This window comes from Mya arenaria, chromosome 11 (genome assembly GCF_026914265.1).
Source record: "Mya arenaria isolate MELC-2E11 chromosome 11, ASM2691426v1".
Lineage (NCBI taxonomy): Eukaryota > Metazoa > Mollusca > Bivalvia > Myida > Myidae > Mya > Mya arenaria.
The window spans coordinates 10,779,136-10,798,086 of record NC_069132.1 but is presented as its reverse complement, the minus strand read 5'-3'; the positions used below and the strand labels follow the sequence as shown (position 1 = coordinate 10,798,086).

The 18,951-nt window shown below is 35.4% G+C and overlaps 1 protein-coding gene across 2 annotated transcripts; it reads left to right on the top strand.

Moving 5' to 3' along the window:
• The first annotated feature begins 12 nt into the window (after window positions 1-12).
• On the top strand, window positions 13-17,318 carry LOC128208187 (serrate RNA effector molecule homolog). 2 transcript variants are annotated; one of them, XM_052911621.1, is made up of 22 exons: window positions 13-71; window positions 3,863-3,988; window positions 4,814-4,978; window positions 5,344-5,478; window positions 5,712-5,885; window positions 6,778-6,947; window positions 7,216-7,327; window positions 7,637-7,691; window positions 7,998-8,099; window positions 8,308-8,449; window positions 9,077-9,157; window positions 10,080-10,252; window positions 10,713-10,853; window positions 11,525-11,719; window positions 12,107-12,194; window positions 12,560-12,636; window positions 12,950-13,103; window positions 13,596-13,705; window positions 14,534-14,686; window positions 14,958-15,162; window positions 15,893-16,025; window positions 16,791-17,318. In XM_052911621.1, the coding sequence occupies exons 2-22, from the start codon at window positions 3,873-3,875 to the stop codon at window positions 16,864-16,866; spliced, it is 2,757 nt and encodes a 918-aa protein (XP_052767581.1). In that variant the 5' UTR covers window positions 13-71; window positions 3,863-3,872; the 3' UTR covers window positions 16,867-17,318. The 2 variants fall into 2 exon arrangements, with proteins under 2 accessions (XP_052767581.1, XP_052767580.1); XM_052911620.1 differs by having other exon boundaries at window positions 14,958-15,177.
• Window positions 17,319-18,951: the final 1,633 nt, after the last annotated feature.

The following is an 18,951-nucleotide window of genomic DNA, read 5'->3' as shown; positions in this document are numbered from 1 at the left end:
AGAATGCATCAAGAAAAATCAACTTCCGTTAGTAGGCGCTGTTAGATTTATATCCGGTCCAAAAAAAAAAGGTATTATGTGTGTGCATAACTAGCGTTAGCGGAATTATTTTCATTATGATACGATTAATGGTTAAATCAACCAAATAACCATTTTAGCCTGATCATAAGGAACCAAGTTATAGACCTGGCTTTGTCAATTTCAGTCTACTTTCTTAGTCTTTTTGATGGCGTTTTCTCTCAATTGCAAGATTCAAACACAAAATTAAAACAAAACAAAAAACATTTTTTCGCTTGTATTTAAATTTTGGATACATACGAAATGTATATTTTTTATTTACTATTAATGACAATTAGCTTAACTGTGCTAGTCTGGATTGGCCATACAGCCAGGAAAACTAGTTGTATACTGATGGTCCGTACTAAAAGGCTGACCATATAAAAATGTATACTGTGCTCTAAGCGATCTTTCTTTTTGTGATTGTCTGCTTGGATTTAAAACAGCTTTTATTCCCATTTCATTATTATGATTTGTTCTTATGTATGTATGTATGTATCCATGTCAGAAAATAACTCATTGAGCACATGTTTCTGCAGTGCTCCAGCCAGGATTTGAAAAGGGCAGGGTGGAGTTTTAAAAAGGGCAAGCCACATGAGCTGCATAGCCCAAATGGGGGTGGGTTTGGCAAGGGCGGGGGGGGGGGGGGGGATCTCCATCTAGATTTTTTTGTGATTTTCATACCCAATTTAAAGCTGCACTCTCACAGATTTACAGTTTTTCCATACAATCAGGAACAATTAAACCTCATTAATAATAAACACAAATAACAACAGCATTTTACATAATGAAATATAGAACCAAATATTTTCTAGAAAGTCACATGTGTAATTCTGATTTCAGTGTGCGAAATTAACCTTTTTTACCTGGTAGCCAATGGGGCTACAGACTTTGAGATTTCTGTAGCCCAAGCCAGATTTCCATAGCCCACCGGTAAACAGAAAAACGCATCTTGAGTACCTTATATGGTTAAAAACAAGGAATGATATGACAACTGTACAATATCTTATTATATTTTGTATAAAATGCAAGTATGGTGGTTGTGTGGTCCTGTGTTGCCAGGGGGCAGGGGGGCTGGTGGTGGTTCGATGGGGGGGGGGGGGGGCGTACTGGTTCTGTCAAGGCAGTTGGATTGTTGATGAAGGGGGAGGATGGAAGTCCTGTCAACATGTGCTGCTGGTGGCATTAGTGACAGGGTTTTACAAACACCTATTTCATAATTTTTGGTGACTAAATAATCCAAGTTTATTTTAAAAAAACACACAACAAAAACAACATCCAAACTTTAATATCTCACTAAAACAAAAAAAAAAGTATTGACAGTCCGAAATATGATTTCCGTCAAAATAATTATTTTCAAGCAGTATATAGCGTATAATTGCTTAACAAGGGAGATAACTGCAACAGAAAATATCCATAACAATGAGAGATTATCCGGAAGTCGGTCAACGGTGTCGAGGTAAACATTTACCCGACAATTTTTTTTAACCAACAAGCCCGATGATTTCATCGCCAGTCGGGCTTCCTTAAAGGATTTTTTCGTAGCCTGGGTCAATTTTTCGTCGCCACGGGTGATTGGGCTACTGTTAATTTCGCACACTGTGATTTCAACACTTGCTTTTTTAACCTACAAAGATACTTTTAAGCCTGCTTTAAAGCTGCACTCTCCAACTTTTTAATTTTTTGTCTTGGAATTAGCAAATTTTGCATAAATATCTGCTAATCAGTGATGAAAGACTGCTGACAAATGATCAGATTGCAGATTTTAATATTTCCATTCCAAATTTAATGTTTAATGGCTTAAACTGTTACTAACGGTTTGATGAAAAGCATAAAGCATCAATTTTGAGACGGAAACAAAAAAAGGTGTGATCTGATCTTTTGTCAGCAGTATTTCATCACTGGTTTGCAGATATTTACGCGCAAAATTACTCGTTGCAAGACAAAAATGCATTTTCGTTCATTTCCAGGCTATAAAAACATTTGTATTTTTGGTTAATTGAAGTGTGTCTAAATATTAAAAATAAAATGTGTCTTTTTTGAGGTAGTATTAGTGTAATTGTCTGTATTCTCCTTTCGTGCAATATCACATTTGTCCCCTAAAAACCATCTGAAAAAAGACAGTTAAACACTTAAAACAGATAGTCATAATGGAATTAATGAACCAAAACAAATATAATTGTCTTTGGTTAAATAATGTTTAATATGGTGATATTTTAGAACCAAATGACACTGCCCTTGCTGTAAAAATCACTAATTCAAAATAGAACATGGAGATAATACTCCGGTTTTGCTGAATCTTCCATTTTCTGACATGATCATAGACATCATGAGTAAATGCTACATTTATATATGTAGCATTAAAATATTTTTGTGTGAGACGGAGAAAATTATATTATTGACATTTTACAAGTAACTATCAAAACAATTTTTTAATAAATGATATATTTGATTGTCTTAGCAGCAACATGCAAATGTTTACAAATTTGCTATGACCGTCTGCTTCAAAGCAACATAGTTTAAAATGGCATGCCTGCTCTCTTCAATAAAATTAACAATTATTTTAAAAAAGTTTAAAAGTGCTTGACATAATTTTTCTTTGCTTTTTCTATCACATTTTACGAACTTTCATCATTTAATGAATGAATTCTCGATGTACATTCCGATTGGCTAAAGTTAAATAGCTCAGCCTACTGACGCTGTTTCACTAATTTGCTGTTACTTTACCCAATTATCAGATTAGAGGATTACCGATTATGTAAAGGGCGTCTGCTCATTACACAAACACACAATTAGCTGTCAAAATGACAAAAAAAGGCACAAGCAAAAATGAAAGGGCAACACGGCACATGTTTCGGCAGTCAAAGGGGCAGCATGGTGTTGGCAGGTGCACAAAACTACTAGCAGAAACAATACTGTCATGAAGATTGCACAATACGTCTCAATTATGACAGCGAATTATTAATGCTGATTGGCTGAAGAAAAAATCTGACAAGTGAGAAGCTTTGCCACTCATGTTTTTACATCGCTAATCACCTGGCAATTTAAGGCCCACTTTGGGGCAAATTATGATTACTGGAACTCTGACATGTGCCTGCTCTGTCAAAAAAAAGGGCGCAGCGGTCATCATTTACCCAACTTTAAATAAATAAAGATTCTTGTATCTTGTTACACACGGTGGTTTATTGAGATCAATGTTGTATATCTTCAGTCTTCTTCTGCAGTCTCATTACACAGCCTAATCTCGTCCATATGAATAGATGCACATTGAGTCAGAAATTGTTTTTTATTTTTTGCACCACCACATTATGGCAACCAAGCTATATGATTGGTTAACATAGAATAGGATGATTACGGAAACTTACAATGTGACTGTATTACAATGGTCGGTAATTTTGCCATCATATTCATAAACAACACGATTAAAACACTCAACCGCTGATTTCCAAAATAGTCATAAAATTTTATTAGAATATGCGTTGACTATTTCATTTTAGTTAAAAGAATGTGATCAAATTTAAAATGGCAGATTTTGTTTCAAACATCCTTAATAGGATAATGTCAAAATAATCGTTTGATCATTTGATCATAACCAGATGTGTTTTCTGGTTGAGCTTTTAGGCTGTCTCCTGTAGAAAATAATAACATCTACAGTACAAGGTTGAAAGGTGCATTACTTAACACTGTTCTTAGGCAAATTAGGTCCCTTGACCCCACATTTGAGTCATCAGGGGCCTACAGTTACCACCAAGCAGTGGCGATCAAATATTCTTTTTACACTGTTACAAAACCTACTTGTTTTCAGAAAATAGAGAATGGCGGATAGTGATGAGGAGTATGAAAGACGAAAGGTACGGGATAAATTCCGCAGAGAGAGAAATGACTATGAACACAGACGAGATGAGAGACGCAGAGACTGGGAAAATGAACGGTTGGTAAAATATTTTTATGTTTTTGTGGAATTTATCAAGATTGAAGCAATAAAACATATATCAAACATGTTTTTACATGACCATAATTCAACAATTCACAAATCCTGATTGAACATTATTATTATATTGAAATATTGGCTTTCGTACATTTACGCATGAATTGATTATTTTGGGCAAGTAAAACTGTTTTTGGGCAAGTGGTTTTCTTCAATTACTTACCCGAAAGGACAAGTGCTGAAAAAAAATAAAGGCAAAGACTGTTATTGTAAAAAAAAAATTAAAAATGTTTAAGTTGATCATTATGCAATTGTACTGTAAAAGTTAATTGCATTTGCAGCTTTGGTCTGTATGCATGTGGGAACTGAAGATGTAGGATTCTGTGAATGTCTGACTGTATTGGTTGGGGTTTTCTCACCAATTTGGAAAGTGTATAGAAAATGAAAAGATAAGGAATGTGAAATTTTTTTTTTAGAAAAAAACACCATTCATGCAATTAGATTTTGGGTAACCAAATTGTTGATGAAATAGTACTAAAAAATGAGATAATTGGGAACTTTATTTTAACTTGAGGGGAACATATGTATGAATACAGACCAATTTCAGCCCAAATTGGTTTAAAAAAAGCAGCACCTGAGTGATTTAATATTGATAAGAGGCTGCTTCATTGAGGATGAGGTATGTTTATTGAAACCATTGCATTTCCAGTGACAGAGATTGGAAATGGTTAAGATAAAAAGCCACAGTGTATCAGGCATGCATTTGTTTCTCCATCTTATGTAAGTACAATAGTATATATACTAATTGTGTTATTTAATTTGAATCAGAAGTACAGATCGGTATGAAAGTCGCAGCTGGCGAGGTGGCCGGGACACAAGTGCTGGCCGTAGAGATCTGTATGGGAGAGACTATGACCGGACCCGCAGAGAGCGCTATGGTAGTCCACCTAGAAGGGAGTTTAGCCCACCACATAAACGCATTAGGAGAGAATGGTAAGGGATGATGCTAAGTGTCAGGGTTATTTAGGCCAGTCAGTAGAAAAACTGATTTTAAGTTACAATTAACAGCACTGACTTATGGCAGTCATTTTATGAAAGCACTAGAAACTGTTGCACGCTTTGTATTTACTTTGCAGGCTTTCTACTGGTCCCAGCCATATCTAGGTCATGATTTTGATGTAAAGACACAAAACTTAAACTTTGGTAGCAGGCATGTAACTTAAATAATTATAGCAGACATTTGTATACTGGCAATACTGGGTAAATACCTTATCAGCACTTTCCACGTGACCTTCATCTTTATATTTTCTTACATAAATTTCAACCAAAAATAACATTGCATTTCTATGCATTGTCAGGGATGATATGCCCCACGAGATGCCCCACTATGGGGGAGGGGGAATGATGCACGGGCGTGGCCACCCCCCAAACTGGGGACCCGGACCAAACATGGGCCCACCACAGGAGGGATTTGGAGTTCCGGGACAAACCATGTATGTGAACAGCATTTCTTTCTACCAGTAATTCTTTAGAAATGTTATTCATGTAGACTAGTCAATGTTTGGGGATACATGCCAACTTTTAAGACAGGTATTGTATGTTGACTCTTAGAATACTGCATGTTAGCCTAAAAGCAATATACTCAACTTTTCTTACATAGCAAATTTCAGGTCAGCATATTTTTTATTTCCATGTATTTATGCTATATTTGTGTTGTGATGTTCAGGCCTGACCCAGACTATCCAACTCAGCCCCCTATGATGTCCTTCAAGATGTTCCTCAGTCAGCAAGATGATACTATCAGTGATCAGGATGCTGTAAAAAAGTATAATGAGTACAAGGAGGAATTTCGCATCAAGCAAATCAATGAGTTCTTTCTGCAACACAAGGAAGAGGAATGGTAAGATTATGGAGTGATTAGTCTCGTGCATTTCAAAATAAGCTTGAATTTTTCCGTGATTTAAATTGTATTGGAAATGCACAGGAAGCATTATATTGATGAATGAATGTGGCCTAAGCTTTATTTCTAAATTTGATATGGATTTTATAAGTGTATGAGATCTGAGAGAGCTATCAGAGATATGGGTCCATGTTACTAAATAGAAATCTAATTGTGTAAAAATGTTGTAAATCTGTTTATTTTGGCTTCTATCAACTGTTTTAAATTACTTATTTGTCAAGCATGTCATCCTTTATATTTTTTATGATTTTTTAATGAAGCCAAAATGGACATATTGTGTAATAATCAGTGTTTTCACCCCTATACAGAGATTAACTATCCACGCTGGAAATATGGAGATATTGTCTCCCACAGAACATATTGACAGGAACAGGATTGATTTCGCGATTCTCTGTTAGGGAACTGCGCACAATGCAGTTGTAATACATTAGAAAGTTTAGGCTCATATTAGGAAAATGAAAGTATGAATATACTCGATAATGTGGACATTGAAGGATAGATCTTGAGAGTAGGTGCAGGTAAATGGGGTTTTCAGTTCTGTATTTCTTATTACCTGTTTAAGCACTGAATCATCTGTGTTAAGTTGCATATAGGTTTTCAAAAGTGGAAAGTTGCTTGTTATAATCATTAAAGAAGAATTATTTCATGAACAAACAGTAAGGTAGCATTTTTCCTATCAGTCTGGTCCACTAGATATTAATTTAGTATTTACACTTTCTCAGTGATGCTTATAAATAGAATTAATTGAGAGCATTAAGAAAGATATTATTTGAGTGCATTAAAAACAATCACCAATATCTTGCATTCATCGCTTATTGGTGTTTGTGTGCAGGTTCAAATCCAAGTACCACCCTGAAGAATGTGAGAAGAGGCAGGATGAAGTGAAGCATGCTCTGAAGCGACGCTGTGACGTCTTCTTTGAGCTCATGAAGAAAGGATACATGGACAATGTGACATGTGATACAGAACAACATGAGGGCATTGTTAAGCTGCTTGATGCAGGTAAGTGGATATTTATTCTGAGATTTACTGTTCTATATGTTTGGAAAATCTCAGCATTTACAGTGACCTTTTTTTTAACTTGGCTTAACTGATATCAGCTTTGATGCAGAATTATTTTGCTGAAATTATAATTATTTCTGTATTTCAGTCAAGATGAACAATTTTAGTCCTTATTAAATAACAGTGCTGAAACAAATTATTTTACAGGTCCAACTATTTCAAGGTTTTAAACAACACCTCATATTTAATGAGCATATGTGTATTTCAGCTGTCATCTTAATGGAGGGCGGAGCGGAGGATGACCTCAAGGTTCTGGAAGAGCCGGACTATGACATGGACAGCTCACGATCACGCAACAACTCGGAGACTGTGGAGAAAATGTAAAACCCTTCAGGGTTTAAGTTGGTGTTTTAAGTGTGATTTTAATGCACTATTTTAATAGTTTATTTTTTAAATTGACTTGGCAGGAGAGCAGTTATCAAAATTATGCTTTTGATGATAAACAAGCACAAATGTTAATATTATTACATGCTGTAGAAATGACAATCACTGGCTTAATCAAACACAGATCTTGTTAATTTCAACTAATGATTATTTCTTGGGATTATCTGTCAGTTTCTTACTGAAGATTATTGCATGATTTCATTTCATTATTTTCCTATTTTTAATTCTCTTATTATTGCCTGTAGGAGTCCAGAGAAGAAAAAAGACAAAGATGAGAAGACAGATGAAGGTGATAAGGAGGTAAGTAACAATTCATGTAGATTGAACACATGCCATGGTATGCTCCAAATGGATTGTTTTGATTGATAGTAAATACAGTGCCTAAATTAATTTATACCTGTTTACTAAAAACATATTGTCAAACCTGCAACAGTGTGAATAAGAAACAAATAGTTGTTTTTTTCTTAACCTGTAAGTATTTTTTAAGCTTAATCAAGTTAAATTCACAAAAAAAAACAATAGTGAACGTCATGTATCTTTCATTATTATGATGTTTACATAAAAATGCCAATGAAAGCTACAAAATATATGAATGTGCTTGTTCAGAAGCCCCTGGAGATAACAATCAGTGAGGAACAGAAGGAGCTCGCCAAGAAAGCCCAGGAGTTCTCCAAAAAACAACAGGAGATACAGAATGGAGACTCAGAGGTATGTACTTAAAAGTATTCTACTTATCAAGTCTAGGAGTAGAACTATGCCTTATTTAACTCATTTAGGCCATAAGAGGAGTATTGTCCTGCATGTGTTGATTGCCTTTGAAACAATGTAGTATTCTAATGAAATCGGGATTTTTAGACTTGCCCCATTGAACTTTAGGAACCGGTGTGTTTGGATGAGCATTGTATGTGTTTTCTAGGAGGAAGGAGAGGATGAGGAAAAGAAGCCTCGCAAGAAGAAGCGACACCGTGACAAGCAAGAGTACAACTACGAGAGCGGCTCCGAGTCCGAGAGTAGCTCCGGATCTAGCTCTGACAGTGAGCCAGAACCTGCCCCACCTGGTATGGAAGACTCTTTGTACTTGTCCTCATGAAATATCTGCCATTCACATAGAAACTAGAATACAGTGATATTTTCTTTGTGAAGAACTGTTATCATGTTTAAGAAATATGTTGCCTCCAAATTGCAATTTAAGAATACATTGACTGATTAAAATATGTTTGTTGGCGTATTTTTAAACAAAACACATAATTACTTTTTAACATCTCTCATCTGGTTGGGTTGGAAATGATATGCTGGCAATACACTGCTTAATTTGAGCTTGAAATAAGTTTTGCACATGCAAATCAGCAGTTTACAAGTAGAATGTATTCTTATACAAAACTAGGACGCTTCTTTCCATGAAAGTTTTGTACCTAAATTAATTGTGGATGTTACAAACCCATCTCATGGAAATTTAGTAATGGTGTTTTCTATCTGCTGGGATACTTTGAGTATTTTGTATAAGTACACAAATTATTTAAACTATTCAAAATTATTCATCAGTATCAAATTATAAAAAAACATTTCACAGCTCTGAAAGGATTATCAATACCATGGAAATATTTCAATTGTCTCACCAGGCAAACTAAAAAAGTACAGTGTCAATTTGCCAACCATCCCTTGCAGAACTTCGATTTATTCTGTAGGTATGGAAAATGAGGCAGGTGCTATTGATGATGACGAAGATGATGAGAAACCAAAGAAAAAAGCTGAGAAAAAGGCTGACGGTATGTCACATAATGTGTGAATTTAATACTTTGTACTTTTCAGTTAATCTATGCCAGTTATACAGGGCATTGTAAATCAGGGTCTATTAAATTCCAACTGTTTACATGTCAGTTCATAGATAAAAATAATTTATAGTTTCACCTGTGGCAGGCGGGCAGCTTCCACTATGTTGTCTAATCACTAACTTAAGAAGCCCTTTTCCAATCAACAGAAAATTTGATCAAAATGTGTATTGGCACAATATCTCTGACCAGTTTATTAACCAACCATGTTGCTCGAGTCACCCGAGTTATCGCCCTTTATATAATATTAAGTTTGGTCTTGTCCATCAATAACTTTAGAAGCCTTTGTCCAATCATCACTATCTTTAGTCAGAATGTGTCGGGGAATAATATTTTTGAAAAGTTTGTTACCAGCCATATTGCTGGAGTCACTTGAGAGTTATCACCCTAACTATAGAAATTATCTAAAATTGGTCTTGTCCAATCAATAACGAAAGAAACTATTGCCTGTCATTGCTGTATTATATAGGAATGTGTATGGAAGTAATATATTGACAATTTCGTTAACCAGCCATGTTGGTGGAGTCATTCAAGAGTTGTCACCCTTTAATTTAAGTAATTATTTTAAATATGTGAAAATCCTTTTTTTTGTCTATCGTTATTTGAATAGTGAATCAAATTGCATTTTGTTAAACCCTTATATCCTTTTTGAGTTTTAGTCAAAATGTTAGTCATTTCAAAAAACCAAATAAGTACATGATATAAGTTATATACTGCTCAACATTTTAATACAAAATATCACATCTCTTTAAAACAATATATCAAAATAACAAAAAAAGGAAAGTAAACTCATCCTTTTGCAGTATACTGGTTCATGGAAATAAATTGCCATCTTAAACTTTGTAAATATGCATGACAGATGCAGAGAAAGATAAGGACACCAAAGAGGATGGGGAGGACGATGGGTCACAGAGTGGGAAATCCCGGGACGGCAAGGAAGAAAAGGAGTTGAAGAGACGGCTTCTCCATCGGACCTCCTCTATCTTCCTCCGTAATCTGGCACCATCCATCACCAAACAGGAGGTCGAAGCTGTAAGTTTTAACTGCTACTTTACAATGTTCTATTTTGATTTATGTTTGTTAATTTGTTATAGAAAAGTAGATTTGGCTCAAGATTGCCTATTTGAATACATACAATCGTTCATTGTCAGTTATTATCCAAAACCCACACTCATTCATTTTCTTTTCATTGTCCAAAACCCACACTCGTCCATTTTCTTTTCATTGTCCAAAACCCACACTGGTTCATTTTCTTTTCATTGTCCAAAACCCACACTCGTTCATTTTCTTTTTATTGTCCAAAACCGACACTCGTCCATTTTCTTTTCATTGTCCAAAACCCACCCTCGTCCATTTTCTTTTCGTTGTCCAAAACCCACTTTTTATTTACAAAAAAATCAGATTTTGCATACAATTAATGTTTATCAGTGATCAAAACATGCCCCTAATAATCAACTTGCTTGTTAATGGTTAAAGTGTTCTAATTGACCAGGTGTGTAAGCGCTACCCAGGATTCATCAGGGTCGCCCTACAGGATCCTCAACCAGAGCGCAGGTTTCTCCGCAGGGGCTGGGTCACCTTTGACAAAAGTGTCAACATCAAGGAGATCTGCTGGAACCTCAATAATATTAGAGTAAGTCTCATCAAATGAAGCAATAAAGTTGAATTTAATTTATTTAAAAATAACTTGTATTCACTTTTAAATCTTATTTTATGCTTAAAGCTGCACTCTCACAGATAAAACATTTTTACAACTTTTTTTTTTTTGTCTTGGAAAGAGCTATTGTTTTCGTAAATATCTGCAAACCAGTGATATAAGATTACTGACAAAAAATCAGATCGTAGATTTGCATATTTCCATTCGAAAATTAAGGTTTTATGGCTTAAAGCGTTACTAACGGTTTAAGAAAAATGCATAAAACATCAATTTTTGAACCAAAATATAAAATTCTGCGATCTAATATTTTGTCAGCACTCTTATATAACTGGTTCTCATGGATTTTAACAAAAATTGGCTCGTTCCAAGACAAACAGTAAAAAAGTTGTCAAAACGTTCAATCTGTGAGAGTGCAGCTTTGATATGAGTAGCAAGAGTGAAATCCATTACCAGTATTAGTTTTCTTATTAAAAGTATTACTGCATTGTATATAATGATACTGGTTTGTAAATGTGTCTTTGAGTTTTCTTGCAAATGACTGCTATTTAAAAAGATATGAGTGTCAATATATATATATATTTATTTGTTTGTAAATTGATTACAAGGATATTTGTATTGTTTACTAAAATTGTTTCCTCTGTGTATAGTTGCGTGACTGTGACCTGGGAGCCACCCTGAACCGAGAGTTAAAGCAGCGTGTAAGACCAGTCAACGGTATCACTGCTCACCAAAAGGCTGTAAAACAGGACATCAAACTGGCTGCCAAGATTATACAGAACTTTGACGACAAGTGGAAGATCTGGGATGATCCAAATTCCGAGAAAAAGGATGAGGAAAAAGAGGTACTGTCTACTACATGTCAAACAGCTGTTCAATCGTACAAAAAACACAGACCATATTTCTAACATGTAAATTGTTGTATATATAATTAGATGATTGAGTCTGAATCCTGAATTAAATAAGTTTCCTATTTAAAATTAAGGATGTATGAAAATAAATAAGCCTTTTGGATGAACAAGCCATTCGGTCTCCAAAATATTAAAAAAAAACTGGTTAAAAAATCCTAAACTTAAGTAGGCCGGAAAGCTTTTTTCCCAGAGCAGGGCTTGTGTATATTTTATGCCCTTCCTCAATTTAGTTCAGTTAGTAAAAAAAAAAGAATTCTTTTAGAACTTCATACTTGAACGTATACATGTAAATGCATCAATTGGTTCTTTTGTAATCTGCAGTTTACAATGACGGTAAAGAATCCAGTACTGAAGAACATTACCGACTACCTTGTCGATGAGGGCAGCTTTGAGGAGGAGGAGCTACTGGGTATGTAACTCTGGAAATCTCTGTCAGGGTTGATAACTATTGGGTACACATCTCTGTCGGGGGGGATACTATTGGGCCAGTAACTCGAGAAATCCCTATAAGAAGGGATAACTACTTGGTACACAACTCTCAACATCTAAGTCGAGGGGAAACTATTGGGCAAGTAAATCTGGAGATCTCTGTCAGGGGGGATAACTATTTGGTACACAACTCAACATCTCAGTCAGGGGTAGATAACCATTTGGAAAGTAACTTTCGAGATCTGTGTTTGTATTTGTTTTGAATTATATATTACAGCATTTGAAGAAAATGATAAATCACACCATCCTCAACTTGATCCTTTATTGCATGTATTCCTCTTGCAGGTTTGGAGGAAGGTGAGGAAGGGGAGGAGGCAGCAGAGCCGGAGATACAGATAGAAAGGGATGAAACACTACTCAAGGTCAGCCTAGTATACATACATAGAAAGCAGCAGTTGTATGTAAAACAAGCGGGAGACTATATTCAAATCACACGAAAAAAAATGAGAGTAATAAAAAAGGTTTTAAATGGAAATATCCCTATCTGCCTCTTACTCTGTCATGTTTAAATGTCTTCTACAGCTTATTACACGGCCAATGTGCATCATTGCTCAGTCAGCTTCCTATTTCGTATTTGATGTTTCGTACATTCTGTAATAATTGAGATGTTTTGAGTGTAAAAAAATGCAGAATTAAAAACTTTCCATTGATGATGTATATCTTCTACTCTTGCAGGTGTTGGACACAATGATACTGTACCTGCGAATCGTCCATTCTATCGACTACTACAGTGCCAACGAGTATCCCAATGAGGATGAGATGCCTCACAGATGTGGCATCATGCACTGTAGGGGGGCAAACGCCACCCCCAAAACTACCAAGAAAGACCGTAAGTTACAGAAATCTGATAATGTCTTGACATGCCACTTACTTCATTATACTGATGTATTTATAGGAGATTAAACTTGAATCTTTCTATAAAAATACTCTAATTTCTTAAAGTATGATGGTGATTATAGAAATTTTAAAGTTTCGAGTTTGGAATGTCAGAATGAATATTTGTCAATATTTCTTAAAAAAAAAATCAGACTTCATTTTTAACAAATTCAATTGATTTTGTTACAAAATTATCTGACGTTTAGATGATACTAATATATTTGAGCTTGATTGTGCAGATGAAATCTGATATAAATCTCTCTATAAATCTCTCTGGTGTCCACTTCCTGGTTAGAAACCAGTTTTTCTGTTTGAGACTGTATGAGAAAATGTAATGGGATCAGGAGGTGAGGCAGACGTCTAGTGGTATATAATTTACCACTAGGCCTTTCTCACCATTCTGACCTTTACAAACCATGCAATGCTCATGTTTATCTGCATACAGTGGACGATTGGTTGAAGACGTTCGAGGGTAAGATCAAGCCGTTTGTGGAGCTTCAGGACAAACTGGATGAGGAGAAGGCCAAGAAGATGGGCAAGAAGGACCATGATGCATATCCTTTACTGACTACAGGGACAGGAATGAGATGACTGAATTGTGACAGAGTGGCCATGGGATATTTTTATTTAAGGGAGGGGAGCGTTGTTGATCATTACTGCACCATTTGTGTTCTTGACTGCTATGCAGTTGGTGGAGATGGATTTTTGTGTGTGGGAAAGGTTTCTTGCTGATAATCGCTAAGACTGTTTTGGTTGTGTAAGAAATTATTTTGCGATTCTGCTTTTTGTACTGTTGGGAGAGAGTTTCATGTATGCTAAATATTTGTGACAGTATAGGATCAAACACTTATTATGAATGTGGTGGGGGTGGGACTTGAAAATGAATGAATGGATTGTGTTTTGGGCCCCGAGAGTCATGGTCAAGATGGTCACTGTTGCTTAAAACAGAAAAATGGTTAGTACTGAATAACTTAGTTAATGTTGACATATTGTTAGCAAACTTGGTATGTAGGAAGAGTTTATGGAGGACTAACATGGGATTATGTTTGGGGCCCCTATGGTCAAGGTTACTTTACTAATAATAGAAAAAAAGCAGTTTAAACATAATCTCACAACAAAGGATTTCTTCTGACGTTCATTGAAAACCTGGTTTTGTCACATTGCTGCGTTTCTTGTTTACTTTTTCATTTGCCTTTTTTATTGCTTTTGATGGGCACACATGGCATCATTATTGTTTTCATTTCTAAGACAAAGCTGCATATAGTTGAGCCTATAGTATAGTCCTACGACAGCTCTGGTTTGTGATACACTACAGTGATTTGAAGTAGAGGAGTTTTTAATTAGTGTGCAATTTTGTCTATGTCTTCCTTAACTGAGAATACAGAGGTGGAGAAGTTTGTGACTGCTAACACCCAAGAGCTGGCCAAGGATAAGTGGCTGTGTCCAATATCCAACAAGAAGTTCAAGGGCCCTGAATTTGTACGCAAACACATCTTCAACAAACATGCTGAGAAAATAGAGGAGGTGAAACAAGAGGTTAGTTAGCTGTTGATATGAATGTTGAATTTGAATTTGAATATTTCAGACTGATTTTTTTACACTTTTTGAAACTGAAATCGGTCTGGCTTGGTCAAAATTGGTCCAGACCGGCAAATTGCAGGTTTTTAGAAGCCCTGGATAGTACTGATCTCTTTATTCACATCATGTATGATATAAACCTGATGACATTACTTGTAAGCTATACTGCTGTCCAATTTGAACCACAAAGTAAATGTATTTCAGTATTAAATTACAATTAATTTTACAGGTATCTTTCTTCAACAACTACTTAGTGGATCCAAAGAGACCGTTTTTACCAGAACACCCTGGCAACAAAACCTCTGGACCCCCAACCCCCCAGGCCCAGCAGTTCCCCAACCCTGGGGCAGGGTATGGGGGCCCGCCACAGGGAATGATGGGATACAACGCCCACAGGGGCGGTGGACCAGGCATGATGAGAGGTGGATATGGAGGTAGGAGGAAAGAGAGTGAGTAAAAAATGATTGTGGGAACACTTCAACAAGGATTTTAGTCTTCTTGTTCAAGTGTTGTGTGTACATTATTTAGCTCCATGTATAAACATCACATATTTTGTGAATGAATTCCATCTATTTTAAGTATGAGTGTTAAAGTAATGATTCAAGATATACAAGATACTAGAATCTTAATTTAAGGCCGGGTATAGAGTTGTAGCCTGGTTTTAAAAAAGACGTGGTGCTGAAGAAAGCAGGGTGCTGATGGACAAAAGGGCATATTTTATTGTGAAGTGAATAATTACAGCATTCTGAATTTCATAGAATAGAAAATGTTAGAAATTATGCTTATTTGAAGTAACATTAGGTTTCTTCTACTTAATATATAAAGTTTGTTTGAATTAATAATCATATTTAAAGTTTTAATCAAAACAAGTAATATTTGATTATCTTAAGCATTTAACTCTAAGAAGGCAGGAGGGCACACGGGTGCATCACCCTCCCATAACCCTCTAGCTAAAACTCTTATATAATAATAATAAGAAACATAAGCTTGTAGAGCTATTTCCGACATTAATAACAAACATAACATATCATTACAATGTTTATACATAGAAATAGGAATAAATTCTGGGGAAAGGTTTGACATAACTAGAAAATAGCAATATTGTAGATCAACATAACGAGTTTAGACTATGTTTTTAGTGCATATATGTTTCAACATTCATAGGCAATCCATATTACCACCAAAATATGGGTCCATATGGGGTTCGACCAGATCGGCGCGATAATTATGGCGGCCGAGAGCGTGAAGAGAGGCGCCCATCCTCCTATAGCAGACCCTACAGGCACCGTGGAAATAAGTAAGGCTCTTTGTTACACCTTGATAGTGCTGGTAGATTATGTTCAAGTCCACCATTTTTATAAAGGCTGATATCTGGAAAGGGAAAGACAATTAGGAATCCATGGCCATTTTTAGATTGTCATTGTAAATGGTGTTTGGCAATAACAAACTGTATGCTATGTCATAATATTTCCCCAGTCTGTTGCTTGCATACTTAAAGTAACTGTTTGCTATGATCACCTATCTGAAGAATGAACAAATAACTAGAGTAATTGTAATTATAAACATTTACATGTTCCAATCACATTATAACCCTCACAGAAATTGGGCTAGAGAACTAAAAAAAGTATGACATATGCATATATATGTTCGTCATCTGTATTATACTTGATGCTCTAATTTAAACTCATTTTGTTATCTGTCTTCTGTGTCAAATCTTTTTTCCAAAGAAAAAAAGTCTGCTGTTGTGATAGCCTTCTCATCGGCAGCTTTGGCCGCAATCAAAATATTTTAACCTTGGCCATGATGTAAAAACTGTTTATGATGTTCAAGTGAAAGATATGATCAAGAAATACATATGAAGGTTAAATAGTTACATCCTGTTTATGACAGACAAAACAAAAGCATTGCACTGGGACCTCGTCTATCAGTACCATGGCTGTTTGCCAAATATCTCTTCCCAGTAAGATAAAGCAGTTATTATACTCCGACAATGTACATGTTATTTACGAATGAAATACATTTTTAGATGCCAATCAAACCTGTACTACATAATGTTTTTCAGCCGGGGAGGAGACCCCAGGAGGATTATAGAGTACCGTGACCTAGATGCCCCCGAGGACAATGATCTTCTTTCATAGACACATGGGCATTCTCATACTAGCTAGTGGGTGCAGTGTACCAATTCCTAGTCAGGGATAACTGACAGCAGTCACAGTACCTCACTGACTTTGGAAATGAAAATCACTTCTGATGTTCTAGTTCCATTATTTCAGAACAATCATGGTAACGAAATTCTGTGAATGAGATGCACAATTTTATATGTTAATACTGAACAAATACGAAAGAAAGTTACTGGTACTTATATATGAAAATATTTATGAAATAATTGAAAGGATATTGGGTGTGATAGTGATGACCCAGTGCTCGTTTCTGGTATGAAGACAGATGCATGCATGTGGGATGTTTGGTAATTTCATGCAAATGAACAGGATTTTTGTTTTATTTATGATTTTAACAGGAGAAAATGTCCATATGTGTTCATATCATCAGCTCCATCTTGTACATTTTGTAAAATAAATTTTTAATTTGATGTCAACTTATATCTATACTTGATTCTGGTTAAAGTTGTGTGTACAACACTCACTGTTCATTCAAGAATTATGTGAAAATTCATTTACAAAGAGAACAGTGGTACCAAATACATTTGTTGAAAAAAACAAAACAGTGGCAGTGCTACCTGTAGCTGAATATATTCTAGAAGTGAGCCTTTAGAAACAAAATCTATCCCAAATATGACAGCAGTTTCATACTGTTCTGCGATGTAAAATTTTATCCGAAAAATCTTACCGCTTTTACTCTGAAAGATTGTTTGTAGGCTCTTTAACATTTAAATCCAGTGAAAATAAAGAACAAAATTACAAACTGTAACAACTTGATCTATGTTATAAATATAAGTTCTCAAAAAGCAATAAATTTTCAAATGAAACAAAGTATATGGAGTAACCAGGCATAAAAATAAACATTATTTCCAAAGACCCAATGAAATGAAAGCTTATTAGGTCGAGAGATACCTCAAGGCGTTTTCTCAAATTACATAATGATCCTAAAACAGGAAAGTAAATAACTACACTGTTAAGGGTTATGCTGTGCACATAATTATAAGCAAATTTTAAGTAGGCAGGACTGTCTTTCTATTCATTATATTGGGGCAAAAATCAACCTCATTCCGGACCATATAAATATATATTTTCCCCCAATTTTGCGTCAATATAAACGTTCTTGTTGACCTGTTATGTTAAAAAAATGACTGTAATATGTCACTAGAATCCTGTTATTACTAATATGAAATTTGGTACTCTATATAAACAGACATTATAATGTATCATATAATTTGGAGTAAATAGTATTTTGTTTTATATAATATTCGAAACTCCTTATTTCTGGAGAAATTCACCTTTGGAAGGACCTAGGACCCATATCTCTGGAATCGGCTCTGGTAGTTTTATAATCTGACCGGCATTGAAGAGACATGACACATCAGCCACATGCTACACTTGCCAGTAATTCTATACTTCAAGTTTACCTGACTAAATGAAACCTAGATTTTTCTTGTGCTATAAATGGGTCGGATATTGCAACTTAACGTTTAATGTAACCAACTGCAAACCTTCTGAATTGCTAGAAAATGTATATTTTTTGTCTTGCCACCACAGTTTAAAGACCAAATCATGACTTTTTAAGGTAATTTGCAGATTTTGCTGATATTGGTTGTTGCAAAAATTAGGTGATGCTTCTTTTGATTATCCCCTGCCAAAGAGTGAAGGGGATATAGTGTGCATGTGTATCCGGAGCATAACTGAAACAGTCTGAGGTTTTGTCTTCAAACTTCATATACAGATAGATCTCATAGAACCAAGTGTTCAGTGTGAGGTATTGTGATAATCTGTCGTCGTCAACATATTCCTTCAAACAACTTCTAAACTACTGGGACAATTTCAACTAAACTTTGCAGAAATTTTCCTTGGGTGGTCCTCTGCCAGCCTCTTCAACAAAATGGTTCCATGCAGAACTTGGTAAACCAAAAGCTAAAACTCAGAAACTGCTGGCCAGATTCCAACATGATTTCACAGAAATGCTCCTGAGGTTACCCTTTATCAAATACCCCATGTTGATTCGTACAAACTAGGGATGCAAACAAATATTCGATCAAACGTTTGGTATTC